Genomic DNA, 16,535 nt, shown 5'->3' with positions numbered 1-16,535 from the left:
CTGGAAGACAGATTTAGAAAACTGGTGCAGGAGATGTACTCCTGCATTGCAGGAAAATTGTATTCAGATTTTTTTCTTAGCAGATTTGGGGTCCAGAGAGGGATTAAGGGAGAAGGTTTGAATTCAGACAAGCTTTTTGAGAATCCAGAAACCCATACCTCATCTATTTTTGTCTGCAGCTCAGTGTACTCAGTGAGCATAAAGCCAAAAGCATTAATATGATATTGTCAGTAACACTACTATATAATGGAGACTGATCAGTTCAAGTGCTGCTGCTAAATCCTTTCCCTGTTGTGTCTATGATGTCTGGGCTCCTTCCAAAATTGGGGATTAACCAAACACGTCATTGCTAATAAATGTTGGGGTGATTATCTCTTGTTATACACATGAGTTATTCTCCTGTTCCTTCTCCTTTACTTGTATCATTTGATATGGAAAAAAACCTTGTATAAATGTTTCATTAATTATTTTCTCTTTTTTTGGTCTCTAGTTCCCAGCTCCAAAGGCAGCAACACATTTCTCCATCTTAGTAGCTCAAAAAAATCAAGATCTGAGAATATAAACCTGGCACAGCTTTTTTTGTGTTTGGTCCTAACCTAAACACTCTGCCAGACCTTGTGGATGTGGAGCAATGGAAAAGTGATCATTTAGACTGAAAGAGGGTAGATTTTGATTGATTGTTATGAAAAAATTCTTTACTGTGAGGGTGATGAGGCACTGGCACTGGTTGCCCAGAGAAGCTGTAGAAGCCTTATCTCTGAAAATGTTCAAGGCTTTAAATAACGTGGTACAGTGGAAGGTGTCCCTGCCCGTGACAAGAGGGTTGGAACTAGGTGATCTTTAAGGTCCCTTCTAACCCTAACTCTTCTACAATTCTTTGTGAAAAATGAAAGAAGTCTTTTGTATGTACTTTTGCTAACATTAATACTGAAGTCAGCCTCCAACACAATGAGAAGCAGCACAGCTGTGCAGGGAAGCTGTTGTCTGAGGGAAGCTGGTCCTGTGCCACAAGCGTAGTCCATAAAGCAGGAGAGGAATATAAGAGTGTTTCTGAAGAGGAGTAGAATCAGAGCAACACAGCAGAAAATCAGGAGTATCTAGGAAAGATTTATTTGAGTAATGCTCAAGGGAAAGAAGAGCACTTTTGTGTAGCTGTTAATTTGTTTGAAATACTTCCAACAATTCATATTAGTTCATCCTGCCATATGCTACCTCTATTTATTTGTTATTTTACTGTGTCAGACTTAAGGCATCTGGAGAATAAATGCCCAAGAAATGTCAGCTACAAGTCAGAAAGGTTTATTCTCTTAGAACTGCCTTCCAATTGATCAAAGCAACACCTGAGTTACAAAAAAATTGTTATCCAGAGTAGCACTTCCAGCAGGCCATGCAGGGAATTTTGTTTGGCTTTTTAATTGCTCCAGACTCATTCACATCCCTCTCTGCCCATTTCAGGTCCAATAAGTTTTCCATGAGGAGCAACACTGCCAGTGACTACTCGAGTCTGAGTGATTCCCAGCTGCTCTTTGGCTCCCAGTTCTGCCTGGAGAATGTGCAGTCGGCAGCAGCACCGCTGGAGCTGGGCACACAGCCGGGACAGCAGAACTCCCAGGATGTGAGTCTCACCCTCAGCCAGCCCTGTGCAGGCACACAGCCACCATTCAGAGTTCATGGAAAATGCTGAAATCAGGTGGTAACATTTGCAAATGTCAGTAACTGCTGAAATCAAGTTGTCTTCTTCCTAAGTATACATCCTTACTGTGACAAGACAAAGTAACTGCCTGGTGAGATGAACGTGGTATTTATAGCAGATTGCTAAAAATTATTATTGAGATAGGTATTATTTTCTTCAATCACATTTTTTAAGTTACTAAAATAATATGAAATTATTGTCAAGCTAATGTCTTTAGACAACCTACCTAGCCAAGTTAGAATATTACATGCATTTTTCTTTCAAAAATGATGTATTTCACTTCCTTAGCTTTCTGCAAGGATGACAGAGCTACTCAGTGTTAGCTTCCCTGCACTGACGATGACCTTGCTGCTCTGTTGTTAAGGTAGATGCTTGGATGATTTTGGATAGGGGTGAAGAATTTCTATGCTCACAATGTTCCTCCTACAGCTCATGGTTTCTGATGTTACCAGACTCTACTAAAATAGTTCCTGCACAGCTAACAGAGAGAATGAGATCCGAATAAACACACCTGGAGCAAAGATTAGGGAAGGGCAGTGGTGCCAGCTTGGAGGCCCCAGGCTGTCCTTCAGTTCCAGATGTTATCTGCTGTCCTATGCATTTTGCCTAGGAGCAGTTTTCATCAGACACAAAACAGGAAATTCACTTTTCATGATTAAAAAACATTAATGGGATTTGCATTTTCTTATGTTTTAAGGAAAAGGCATTTCCATTTTGGTCACACAGAGTCTGGAAATTTTGTAGAATGAAGCTTTCATATTAATATTAAATTTCTTGTTCTAAAATGTGTATTGAAGCATGTGAAAAACTCATCTACAGTCTGTCGATGTTGCTAGTTGGCAGCAAAATGATGTCATCCACCAGGCAATTCAATAAGATTTTTTTTTAGATTCCTGTACAGGGAGATTCTACTGACAACTTGAACTTTTCCACAATTCCAGGAATGCTGAAATTCATTTATAGTCTCTGTCTTGAACATAGAAGGGAAAAAAGCCCCGCACACCTTATAACTGTAGCAAACTGAAAATCCTCAAGATGAGAGAAAAGCCTGTGTCTGGAGGAATTTGGGCTGGGTCTCAGTTCCACAGGGAGTTGATCTAACTAGGGACACTAAATGAGGCATAATCTCACAAAATTCTTAATCTCCTCATCTAGTGTAATCTGTCATGTCCAATCACTGTGAAGTCTGTCTGCACCGGATAAACAAATGAATTCTTCTAATTAATGTTCTGATTATTTTTGTACTTCAACAGTTTTCTTTTGTTTGTGTCACAGAGCGAGCCCAGTATTTTTACCAAATACCAGACAAAACCACAGTTATTTGATGAAGAAACAAGAGAAAAAGGTTCTCTTAATTTTGGTGCCGGAAGAGTGAAAAATGTATTGGAAAATTTTGAAGTGAATAAGAACAAAATAAAGGACAAATATGACCGGTATGTAGACATCCATTGAAAATTCTTTCTCTTCTGGTGGTTATCACTCTCTGCAGCTCCTTCTTCCCCTATTATAAATCATACATGACATAGCTGCATATTTCTCCAACAACAGTATTTTCAAGTTTTAAATAATTTCTAACTGGAAAGAGTTGCAAGCTAAGAGAATAGTGTTTATTTGCAACTTATGTAACACATTCAGCCATAAACCCCACTGAACAGCAGAACTCTAACCTGAATTTACCTTTGTCTTTGTCTAATCAGCATTGTTTCTTTTTTCTGTATTGATGCTTTGTGAAAAACCTTATTTCTCAAGCTTTTATAGGTTATGTAGGGAGTGATAAAAGGGACTCTGAGGATGGCCTTCGTATTTGGGCCAAATAAGGGGATTGCCAAACACACTTGTGTGCAGATTGCATCTTTATAAACCTGCACATATCTCTAGAATTTTATTTCCATACAAGATTTTTGTGTATTGTTTTTTGGTAAGAGACAAGTGTTATTTGCTAATGTAATTTGCATCTGCTCTTTGTCAGATGCCAAGAATTGCAGGTACCTGTAGGTCCTGAAGGACTTCAAGGAACAAGCCAGCAATTTGAAGCTCAAAAATTAAATATGGCAAACTCCCCAGTGCACCCATAAATAATTCTTAGCACTGTACATTTTGTAATGTAACATCCAAAGTGAAGTGTGTTTTTATTAAAAGCCTTTGATCAAATCTGGCTATGTATCTCTCTTGCCTTTTCAATGGGCACTGCATTTCTGATAAGACAAAATTTTGTTCTCTATTGCCTATTAGAGGAAGATTTTTGTAATGAAATGAGAAAGTAGTTATAAATGTTTAGGCATCACTCATAATTATTTGTTATTTTTTTCTTTAAATGAATTATGCTTCTTCCTACACTCCAGACTTGCTCCCAGATTAGAAGCCTGTTTTTAGAAATAACTATATTATCTTTTCAAAGATAAGTGTATAATTTATCAATTTGTATCCTCCTCAAGTTTGACTAAGAAAATTAGCATCTTCCTTTCCATATGTCTAGAGAGATTTCAAAAGCACTGCCTGATTCTCATAACTAGATTCTACCTGGCCTCTGCATATTTTTGGCTGTTATAATTTAGATCACTCAAGTGATTGACTTAAAATGACCCGAATCTTCAGAGAGGAAAAGGTTATCACTTTGCTTAGCAACCATCCGTGCATTTTGGTGTGGCAGTTTAATCATGAATGCAGCCTGGTTCCTGATACGCTGGCTCAACTTAAAAGGACAGATAACCACAGGCATAATCTCAGGAGAAAAGGATTTGCAGTATTTGTTCTTCCTGGCCTGGCTTTGTTGATGCTGAAGCTTTTCCCGTGTTTTTCCCACAGTTATTTTAGTCCAAGCACAATACCGTGTATCGCAGCAACTGGCACGTCACCACACAGGCTGGGTCCTTCCGGAGCAGATAACGCGGTGATCACACCCCAGAGCTAATGGACAGTTGGGCAAATGCCAACTGAAAATCTGAGAGAGAGGCCAAAAATATGAGAGTAAAACCCCCATAACTTCATGTATATGACATATGAGCATGTGCATATAGGTATTTTTTTCTTACTTTACATTGTAGTGTCCATGTTTTCCTTAAACAATTGAGGTGACTTCAAAGGGTTAGGCCCCTGAAGTAATCATGTTTCTGTGCTAACATTTCATACTACACTGTGCCTTGCAGTGTTTTCTGTCTCATTTTTACAGTGATCTTTTCAATTTTTGTACACTTCAGTAATTTGCATTTCTGGTTCATACTTGTTGTTTTTTTCCATTTTAGTGAAGTCCTAAGCTCCTTTATTTTCAGCATCAAAGACAGGCTTCAAGAGGTAAGTTACTTCAAATTCATAATGTAAAATGATAAGAGTTAGAAATATTACAGACTGTTCAGTGCTCACTTTGCTATGCTGATATCTAAAATACTACATTGTGTGTCTTAAGTATTCAAATACTTTAAACCAACAACTGTAAGTTTTTTTTCATATACCATTGCCTCTGTGGCCTTAGGGTCAAGGTCTTTAGGGACTTGCCTCAGAGGCAATGGTGGAACTTCTGGAGCAAAACAAGCTGCAGTGACAGCCTGCAAATACCAGTTCTTTTTTATTTCTGCCTGAAGAAAACAGTCTACTCTCAGAATTAGTCATTGTAGTCTGAAGGTGAAGGTCTCTCCTCCAACACTTCTATAATTAATTTTATTAGTTATTATTAATCCTATTTTACAGAACGGTTTCTCTTTTTTGAAATCTCTTCAGATTTCATGAGCTTTTTGAGCCATCCCAGATCTTCTTTGGGGTTGCAACCAACAGCTGGACAAATTGTTTCAAGTGACAAATAAACAACCATTTTCAGGCTGTTCCATTTCAAGAGCTGCAGTCATTGTTCTGTTGCATCTGGGGATGTGATTTTGCAAACAAAGAAAAGGCAATGTTTTAATTTACCTATTTACCTTTGTTTTCACAGCTGCCAGTGTGCTTTGAGAAGTTTGAAGAGATGTTTGATTCCAAACTCAAATCCAGTTTGGCTTGCCTAGAAACCCTTTTCAAGACATGTAAGTCCTTCCTGTGTTCCTGTTAACAGCAGAGGGCACAGTCAAACTGCCAAATGTCAGCATGTTGTCTGGAGGCTGGGGTGAACTGGGCAAGTCACTCTGCTCACAGCTGTTCTCCCTAAGGGTGGAGAAAAAATAAGACTTATCCATGGTATGGACTTGTCAGTTTTTCCATTCCTAGTCTCTCATTTTTTCATTTTCTCCATTCTCTTGTACTTAGGTGTTGCATGGTTAGACACTGTGCTCAAATTGATAAACACACCTCTTGTTTTGTGTTTTGTCTGGAGTACAATTTTTAGACTATCTGGAGTACTAATAAAATACACAGTAAAAACAACTTAGATATTTATATCCTGAGTATCCAGTTTCAGTTTTCAGGGCTTTCTCAGATTTTCATATGTTAGTTTGAAGTCTTCCATTACCCCTCTGTGCTTGAAGTGATTAAATTTTGGATGTAAACAAAACTAGTACTGCTCATTTTTTGAATGAGAAGCACATAGTGAAGCACATTATTGCCATGATAAAAGGGTGACCTCCAGAAAAGCTAATAATATAAAATACTTTTGAACAACTCTGTCTCTCGAGTGGCTAATCACAGAAATCTTTACTGAGGGAAAATGCTTCAATAAATTGTTCCTAGTTTAGCTTAGATCTGAGCCTTTGAGAGTACATTAATTTTTAATGCTGGTGTGATGCTTTATCAACACTCTGTCAGGACTCCTCAGAGCTTGCTCTGCTCTGTGCAAGAACAAGAGGCCATTTTCAATATACACAAGAAATGTGAAGTGAGTTGTATCTTGTGAGATGAAGGCAGCAGACCTTCACAAAAGCACAATAGTATTCACTGTGTGGCAAAATGTGGCTTCCACATAGCACATCTCTGACAGATAGCTTTTAAATCAACAGAAGCCTCTCAAGCCAGTCTAATTCGTTATGCTGGAGGCCATGATAGGCTGTACATTTGAAATACCAATCTCATTGTACTAAGAACATTCCCTTGCTTTGCTTGGCAAGTGCTCTTGGTGGGATCCTAATGTAAACAAAAATCTGTCTGCTTTGGCCAGCACAGCAAATTCCCTCTTACACATTTTCCCATCTCCTAATTACTTCAGTGCCTCAACTTGTCCACTCTGCAGCAGGACTTTGCCTAATTTCACATACCTCATGAATAGAAATTGTTGTCATGGCACTGAAAATCAAATCTATTGTTCATGGCTCCTCCACTTCATTCCATACCATTTACTCAGTTGTCCTGTTTCCTCTCCATATCCATTTTCAATGAATGTGCCTTGAATTAAATGAGAAACCTCCCAGAGGTGCATGCTGCTAGATTTTCAAAGCAATTGAAAAGAAAAATTGGCACTTTCTGTAATGCATCATGCTGCAGAATGTTGAATATATAATGAAAATCATCACATGCTGCACAATGTTGTTCTTTTTATATTTCTGGGAGGTTCATCTGTCACTGGTTAATTGCAGATAAACACTGTCATTTGACTGATATCACAGTGATGAATAATTAAGTTCTCACTGAAATAGATACCTATGCTAGTGCCGTGAAAATAGGCAGTTCCCTTGAAAAATTGGCATAAAATTCCAAAACTCAGGTGAAAGAGCTAAATTCAGAGCTAATAAAGTTCTGAATGCCAGTGAGTGATGATACAGTACCTTGGGATGTGGGTGACATGGCAGAGATATGTTAAATCAGTGGCAGTGAAGGATTTCACAGGTAGGAGAGGAATGCAGAAGATGAAGAGAGCTAGTGCACCAGAACATTCCAACAGCTCTGAAAAGCAAAAGTAGATGGAATTCGAAATCAAGTCTGTCTTCATTAAAACTTACAAGGAGTATCACAGGTTGCATTTTTAGCAATGGGTAGCAAGCACATTTGGCATAGTCTGCATAGCCACCAGGCAAGAGCAAAACAGAAAATATTTTTCAAAATGTATTTCCAAAGCATTTCCATGTGCTGTTGGGCTGACATGGTCTGTGCAGGAAGATTTTTTAAAATGTTCTCTTTTGAGTGTTTGTCCATATGTGCTTGCACACAGTGGATAGAGCTGTGTCTGGCACTGGAGATGATACAAGGTTTGGCTGAGCATCCTCCACAGAGGCACAGGTGTTCTGTGCCTTGCTCACATCTCAGTGTGGAGTGCACAGGGAAGTAAAGAGACAGACAGACCCTGTGGCTTTAGTTCTTCCACCTTATATGCATAGAGTTTCTCTGGTTGACTTACCTACTCATTATTTTCTCTTTCCTTCTGGTTTCCACTCCTGTAGCTTGTTTCTTTTCATATTTTTCACATTTTAATTTTCATACCCACACTTCTATCAAAGCCTTCTATTTTTTTATACAAATGTCAATTTTCACCACTCAGCCCTCTCTGTGCTGCTTTGCTGTTCTGGTATCTGGTAGTTCCAGCTGTGACAGCTCAGAACAGCTGAACCCTTCACAACACCTTGTCTGCAGTGCACATGAGCAGCATCCTCCCAGACTGCATGCCACAGGCAATCCTCTGACACACTGCCATCAAGGGTGACAAAGTAATGTGCAGTATGTCGCTTACAGAGGGATGAGGTGGTGCAGTTCTCTGACAAGATGCATGGCCTGGTGAGCAGTTCTCAAACATGACTTGCTGCCAGACTCCCCAGGCAAAGCAGCTGCTGGCAAAGTTTCCAGGGGACATGGCTGTGCTTAAAATGGTGAGATTTGAGCTTGTTCACCTTGAACAGTATGGTCCAGGCTGGGACACCCAATTCAGACTCTCTTATGTCCTGTATGGATTGAAAAGTCAAAAAGATTAAAATTGATTTAAATTTTTTTTTCCACATAGCTGCTAACTAGCCATGTGGTGACTGACAGAGCTGTTGAGGGACTTAACCAGACTCCCAAACACCTCAGTATGGATGGTGAGAGGAAGCGTGGATGTTCCAGTGGATACTGAAACCCCTCATTGTCACAATTCAGGGCTTGGAGCAGTGTGTGCTGTAGCACAGGGTGAGATGAGGGCAGCCCATCCCACAGTCCCCCGATGCAGGTGCTAGCTGATATCTTGTGGAATGGGACCCAGCCTAAGCAGCACAAACCTGCCAGCTGACTGCTTGGAGTGTATCTGAGCAGGATGTAGCCATGTCAGTCTAGCTGTCTCACCCTCTGGCACAGTTCCATGGCTGCCCAGGGAGAACATGCAGCACTCTCCTGAACTCCAGAGCTGTCTTCCCTGCCCGTGTCTCACCAGGTTTACAGGACCTCCAATTTCCCCTACTGAATCTGGGTGTGGGGGAAACAACCTCCTTCCAAAGTGTTATTTAAAGCGTCTGTGCTTTAGTGCCAATTTCAGGATGAGCTGCATAGATTATGATAGAGAGACATCAGAAGGAGTTGCTGTTTAATATTCCTAGGCTGGGAGGCTGGTGCTCCCTCCCTTGACTGCTCAGGCTGTGAGTTTTCAGCTGCTGGGAGTGCAGCTGCACCCGGGTACAGGCTGATTTGCAGGGAACTCTCTGCAGCACAGGGTGGCAGCCCTACCCTGAGGTCCTTCAGCCTTTTATGTCAGATTTCATATTCCAAACGTTATTATTGTAAACAGTAGAATCCAAAGACAAGGGTACAGCAAATCAAAACACAGCAATGTTTCAGATTGTAAAAAACTGCTTTGTTTAAATTACCTCAGGAGAGGCACAAGTCTGTGCATAAGTCATTCGTTAACTGAGTAAAGATTTACTGTCTGTGATCAAGTTATTCAATAATATCTGCTGCATGGTTTATTTGAAGAAAACATCTGAGGCAGCCCTTCTTGATCATATTCAAAGAAAAGAGACTTAATAGGGTCCTTGATCTGATCTAATTTGGCCGTCTCAAGGCCTATTTTTTTGGTAAGCCTTTATTAACACTTATTTTTACCTTGTTTATTAGTGTTTGACAAGTCTGAACACCTCTCTGGGTATGGAAGCAGGGAGGGAAGAAGAGTGCCCTTCCTCTGTACTGAGGGTTTTTTCTACAGAATACTCCCACACGTATAAATGAAACATTTTCAAAAGGCTGGCTGCTGGTTGCTTGCCGGCAGCATGCTGTGCTGAGTCAAATGTATGTGCAGATCACAAGCCCAGTGGATGCAGGCCTATTTTTAGACTGAGGATACTATGTTGAAGAAGAATAGATAGATTAGGGAAACCAGAAAGTTTTAAAAATAATTCTGAGCTAAAATTAAACATATGGGGAAGAGCAGCAAGATAAGGTAAACTTGCAGATGCGGCCTTTCCTGTATCTTCACTATGTAGACATGGAAGGTGATAAAGTGACATAAAAGGAGTTTCTTCCTTTAGTCACTGCTGCTCTCCTTCTCTTTGTAGGTTGGCAGTCTCCCCAAAAACCTGCTCTCAGATTGCAGGTAGCCTTTGTTTCTAACCAGGGATATGAAACATCTTACAGGCCCACTCAAACATTCACTCCCCCGTTACAAACCCATTCTACAAATTATAGATTTCCAGGTTTCTAAAAGAGTCTAAATCTGTTAGAGCAAAACAGTAAAAGATTAAAAACAACAATCAAATTGTCTGCAACAGTATATTGTCTGAAATACGTGCAGATAATCCTCAGAAATCAGCCAAGCTCCTACAGAGAACAAGGCAAAGCCATGTGGTGATGTGCATCCTGAAATAATGGAGAAATTTCCCTTGAGCTCAAGTCTGGGAGGTGGTTTTAATTAAATGTGTGTGAGGACAATGCATGGATAAGGCAACTGCGGGGTTCTGTCTCCCAAATGACAGCTGTGTGCACTGTGCCCAAGCAGGGCTCCTTTGGAGGAGGCAAAGTTAAAGCAGGGCACAGGGAATTCCTGGTGCCAGGAGGTGCCATTCCCTGTGTCCATCCCTGGGCAGCACCTCCAGCCCTGTGCCACCCCATACCTCTGCTTTGCGTGGCTGAATGAGACAAACACTTTCAATCTCCTTTCATAAGAGGAGATTACCATGTAAGCACTTAATTAACTTGTAGCTTTTCTCTGCCCATGTCTAGTTCAGTCTCTTTCTTCCCTTGCACATAGACAGCTGGGAAGGTGTGTGGGCTCCCAGACATCCTGGGGTGCATAGCAGTTCTGTCAGCCAGAGCTGGTGCCCTGCCACGCACCCCACTGCCCCATCTTGCCTGTAGCCTCTGGTGCTGGCATTCACATCCTTGTGTCACTTGCTAATTAAATGAATGCCCTTTGCCTTTTGCACCCAGGTGACTACAGGAGATATTTTAAAGCTGTTTGGCTCATAAGAGGGCCTTGATGAGCACCTGTCAGAGCTGTCTTGTCCCCTTATGCCACTCAGCTCAAGAGCTGATGTTTTCCCTTTAGTTGAGGCTTATTTTTAAGTTTCCCCTTCTTTTATCTCAATTTTTCTTTTTTATATTACATGACAACTTCCAGTGAAAATCTTTGTTTGAATCTACAGAAAGGCCACTGTGTTGTCTTTGACAAAGAAGTCACCTGCCTTGTCTTGGTGTGTTAAATCACAATCCACCTTTTATAAAATCTTGTTCTTATTCTATTTCCCTTCATATCTTTGAGTACTTTCCTCCTTGAAGTCTGTTCTAAACCTTGCACCATATAAGAACAAATTACTAAGCCCATAATTGCTCACATTTTTTCCTTTCTTCCTTCCCAAAATTTTAAAACGTCCTTGTTTTCTCACAGAAGCAAAGCCTGTACAATCACTTTTTGCCTGCCGCTCCTTAATAGTTTTTAGCTCTTTAACCAATTCCATCTACAATTTGACAGAAGGGCACAGCTCACTGAGATAATTAAGTCCCTGGAAGCTTAATGAAAAGAGCTGAGCAGGAGGAGAAGGGATCCCCAGTGCCCTGCAGCTCTGCAGCCTTTGAGCACAGCACTATGGGGCAAGAGGTGCTCAGCAAGGAGCTGAGAGAAACACTGGTGAGCAGGAACAGCTTCAGATGGGCTCTCAGCTCCTCTGACACCAAAGTCAATCAAACACCTTGGATCTGTAGCAAAAGAAGATTCATTAATTGCAGAGCTCTTGTAGCAGCTTGTTGAAATGTAGGCTTTATTGTGATTTTCCTCAGGTATGCAGTGCTCCAGCACGCCAGGGTTTCAGTTATTCTGGCTCCAGCACTCCAGGGTTTCAGTTATCCTGGCCCATTGGTTTGGCAGTGCTTTACCTTAGCAAGAGTGCTTTGGATCCTGTTTTATGTAGACCAGCCAACATTCCACACTATCTGTACACACCTTCCTGCACCCTTCACAGGAAAGACCAGACATGTTTAGCTCTTTCTCTCCGCTCTTTCTCAGCTCTTTATCTCCGTCCTAATTTACAATTTTAAAATGGACTTCCACAAGACTGCTAAGGATTTTTCATCTCCACACACAATGCAAACTGTGTTCCCATCCTGTAGTGTATTAGGCACAGCAGTGGTTCCTATAAGAATAATTGAAGCTGTATGGAGGAGTTACATTCTTATCCAATCATATAACACAAATCCCTGGGGTTTTATCAGTTTTTCAACAAGACTGACTGAAGCCAAGAGCAACTTGCTCCAATTTAAAACCTTCCCAGGGAGCCTGTTGGGGCCCCCACTACTAAGTGCTGGGCACAGCTGCCTGGTTCAGGTGGTTTCTGACCCCATCTCTTCCCATATCTAGCAAATGGAAATTCCAATTATTTGCACAATCCTTCATAATTTCCCTCTATTCCTTCCAGCAGTTTTCCTTCAGTTTGCAGCCTCCTGTGCATTTTTGACACAGTTTCTCTGGTTGCACTTAGCCATTAACCTCTTGCACCTCCATCCTGTTCAAGCTCCATTTACCATCACCTGGCTGCATGAGTGTTTATACAGGGGTGGATCAGCTGTACTGGGGTGCTCCTGCCTTGGCCATGCCTGTTGTGCACCTGGCAGACAGCCAAGCCTCAGCCTTCCCTGCATTCAGCCTACCAAATTCTGCAGCTTTGCACAACCTCTCTTCTCCAGTTGCCACATTAACAGAGGACAGTAAATGAGGTTTGGCCTATGCGCAGCATTTTATAAATTTCAAGTGCCTTGCATTAAAAATCCACCCCATTGTTCATTGCTTGGGGCTTGAGGAGATCACAGCAGGAGAATCATGTGGCGATTCATGCCAAGCCATGCAGGAAGTAGCAATAGTACTGATAGTACTTTATTCACATTTACAAATGAAAGACCAAATGTGTTTTTTATTGATTTCCCCATTTAGTGGAAGATGCTCTTCAAAGTCACTGTAGCTTGGTGCTGAAAGCTTTGACAGAAAAAAGCCAAATGGAGCAGGCACTGCTGGAGATGGAGAGGAGACTTGCAGCCGTAAGTGAAGAAATTAATCTTTTATTCTGAATCCTCATTCTGAATTTCTCCTGCTTCTTCAAAATACCAACTGAATATTAAATTGCCTTCAAATAGTGGATTATAAAGCAGACAGCTCCTATTATAATGAAAGGGGAAAGACATATTAAAAAGCTAATTCTAGGCCAGATACTGACAGAGGCTCACCTAAGCTGTCGCTAACAGTGCTGTAAGCTCTGACGAAGCCCTGGTCAGTAAGAGAAGAGGCCAACAGTGCCTTTTTGTGGCAGGCTGTGATGGAGCACTCACTGCTTCCTCACCTGACACATGCCTGTGCAGGGCATGCCTGTGAGGGGAGAGCACCTTGCAGAAGTGCAGCACCTTGTTCCTTCAGCCAGGTGTGTCACAGGGAGAGGAAAAAAGATGTGAAAAGAAAACAAGTGGATGTGAGTGACACAAGAATGAACTCAAAGACCTCCTGATCAGGGCTGGTTTCTCCAAAGGCCCTGCTGCAGGAATTGCTTGGCAAGGATGTGTCACACCAGCATGTGAGAAGGCAGTGCTCCTAGGAGAGGGGGCACACAGTGGGTTAGGGGATGCTCCAGTCCCAAACCTCTCACCTTTATGGGACAGTTTGAAGATATCTATTACACAAGAAGATACAAATTGCTAATCTTTGGGTCAATACCAAATTGACACATGGTACTTAAAACTTTCTTACTATTGTGCCTTTTTGTGTGTTTTTTACTGCTTCTTCTCTGCTTTCTGCTTCCCCAGAAAGATGTGGAGATTTTGGATATGAAATCCAGTATGCAGCTGCTGAAGGAGGGTCTGGAATCACTGCCAGCCCAGCTAAATGACCAGTTCCTGAAAGCGTGTAAAGAACTTGGCTTCCTGAAGCCGTGTAATACCTCAGCTGAACAGCACACACTTTTGTCTAGTGCCAGCCTGCCCCCTCACACAGCAGATAAATCTTTCCAGACCTCCCCTGGGCTGTGCCAACACTGTGTCCTGACTGAGGAGCACCTGCACAGGTCATGCTGCCCAGGCAGGGGAGTTTGCAGCTGTTCAGGCTGGTCTCATTTCCCCTGTGTGACAGTGGGGCAGCAACACAGAGACTCCTCTGGAAGGAACCAGGTCACTGGAGATGGCACATCTGAGGGCGACCTAAACCCAGCCTCAGGAGACAAAGATAGCCCCATTGCTGCAGCAGCCTATGGCAGAGTAAACACCTTTTTGCAGGGGGTGAAATGCAGCTCGGAGACAGAGAGCTGTGCTGCCCACCCTTGCATGTGTTGGGCTGGCAGACACTTTTTGGAGAGTAGTCAGAAGAAACACTGTCCTGTACCACTGGAAGTGCCTCTACCAACCCCAATGAGGAAGGCATTCAGGAAAGGCACTCGAGGGTTTAAGCCCCTGACACCATTACAGCAGCAGCAGCCTCAAGTTTGCCACCATTCTGCACAGAAAGCTACACCTGGACAAAGACACAGCAACTGGTCCACAGACCATGAGGTGGAGAAGACAGCTGTAGGGAACAAAACAAAACTGAGTCCAGGAAGGATGCCCTGGAAAAAAGTAATAAGGAGAAAGACAACATACTCTACTAAGGGGAAAGGTGAACACTCTGGATGTGCTGACAGTGGGCTGAAGCAGAGGAAGACAAATGGGATTACTGACTTGGAAAGCTCCAGAAAAAATTCCCTTCACAGCTACTTGGTTGATCTCAATTCAGAAAACTCTGACACGGTTTTTGCAGCTCCCCATCAGCAGATCTTCAGCAGTGCTCAGCTGGGGCTTACGAAGAATTTCACACCAGTGCCACACTCTGATAAAAGCCTGCAACAACTTGCAAACAGAAGGAAGAGAAGTCTTGAAATTAAAAAAACAATAAATGTCTCCAGTGTAAAAAGGTATCTCTTGGATTCCTCTCCCGAGGACGATGTACCTTCCCTGTGTAGCACAACAGGTGTAAAGCAAACAAGCTACTTCAGCCTCCAAAGCCCCTCAAGCTCCAAGAAACCACATCCTGTCAATCTACTGGCTCAGCAGAAAACAGCCTGTTGCTCTTTACTGTTAGACTGTGATTCTTCTGATTGAAGGGGTTTGTTTCATGCTTGGAGCCCTTAGTGCAGGATAACCATTTCAGTTGCAGTTTATTCTTCTAGGTGTGTTACCTGCGTAGTCAGAGGCAAGACCCAGGCCTGAATGCTTGAAAGTGCTATTGCCCAGTTGGAGATGGCAAGGGTCTCCTCTGGCTTGGAAAGCTGAAGGGATCTGTGTTGCTTTACTTCCCCACTCCCAGCAGAGATGCCATGGGCTTGAGTTACCATTGCATTTACACAGCAGCGACTACCTGACATTCCTGGGGAGGAGAGGGCTGGCAGAACATACTGTCAGCTCAGTCAGATTTGGCACTGAGATCTACTGGAAACTCCTCAGCTAGATTGATACAATCCTATCTCTGTGGCCCAAGGCTTCACTCTGTTTCTCACTTGTAGTATCTCTGTTGGTTTGTTATGTCAAAGTTGAGGTTTTTAGTAGAGTAGTATTGTTCTGGTTGATTTCAATCGGGTTCAGATTTGTCTCAGGAGTTGTTTGTGAACTTTGGGCAGGAAGAGGTTTAACTGTGGAAAACCAAACCCCAGCGTCTCAGGTTTGGCTAGTACTGTATCTCTTCTCCTTACAGGCTGAAATTCCTCAGTATCAGAGATTCCAGGAGGTTATTTTGTTTCTACTTTATTTGTCTTTTGTATCTCTTGCTGATTAAGGAATCCTCCAACATACCCTTTTCAAGGGCAGTAGTTCTCAGAAACCAAAGATACAACAGGCAGATCCAGCAGATGAGATGTCTGGACAGACCCAATTCCCACAGAGCAACTCTCTTCAGGGTACTCAGCTATGACTGTGGGCAGCTCCCACTGCTTTGGGCATTGGTGTCACATTTGATTTTTGATCTGAAATGCTAGCAGCAAAAGAAACATTTTGGTGTTGATAAAACCAGACTGCCACAAAACCAAATTATCCAGCTTTGCCATCCCAAGGGAAATGGCTGTGATCCCTTTCTTCTGGCTTTAATAAACTCATCTTCACCAGAGCCCAGTGAGTGTCTCTATGTTTTTTAGAATTTTTTTTTTTTTTTTTTTGGGAGAGGCAGAGTCTCATTCCAGCAGGAGAACAGTCATCTGTTCTTTAGCTGTTTAACTCCCCCCGATTGTGGAATTAGGATGATTCTTTTTTTTCGCTCCTCTTTGGTGTTTAAAGATGGAAACCTTCACCCTTCCAGCTTAAAATTGGTCCAGTGATGTCAATTAACAAGGAGAATGGGGGGTGATAGTCAGATTTGGGAGCCCCCAGAGCCTTGGGACCCCCCTGTTAGCAAAGGGGATTGGTGATGGCTGCCAGCAGGAGTGGCCGTTTGTTTCACATTGCCCTTGTGTACCCACCTCCCCAGCAGCCCCAGCACGGCCTTTGCTGGGCAAAACCTGTTTGGTGGGCTTGCCACTCCGTGCACTTTGGGATTGGTAAGGAC

At 42.3% G+C, this 16,535-nt stretch overlaps 1 protein-coding gene across 1 annotated transcript; it reads left to right on the top strand.

Moving 5' to 3' along the window:
• Positions 1-1,290: 1,290 nt before the first annotated feature.
• IHO1 (interactor of HORMAD1 1) lies at positions 1,291-15,296 on the top strand. Its single transcript, XM_031505964.2, has 6 exons — positions 1,291-1,615; positions 2,969-3,126; positions 4,936-4,984; positions 5,616-5,703; positions 12,921-13,024; positions 13,781-15,296. The coding sequence occupies exons 1-6, from the start codon at positions 1,388-1,390 to the stop codon at positions 15,101-15,103; spliced, it is 1,950 nt and encodes a 649-aa protein (XP_031361824.2). The 5' UTR covers positions 1,291-1,387; the 3' UTR covers positions 15,104-15,296.
• The last annotated feature ends 1,239 nt before the right edge of the window (positions 15,297-16,535 follow it).

Source organism: Lonchura striata, chromosome 12, assembly GCF_046129695.1.
Source record: "Lonchura striata isolate bLonStr1 chromosome 12, bLonStr1.mat, whole genome shotgun sequence".
In the NCBI taxonomy this organism is placed as follows: Eukaryota; Metazoa; Chordata; class Aves; order Passeriformes; family Estrildidae; genus Lonchura; species Lonchura striata.
Note: the sequence above shows the minus strand (reverse complement) of the source record. Positions and strands in the feature narration are given on the sequence as shown.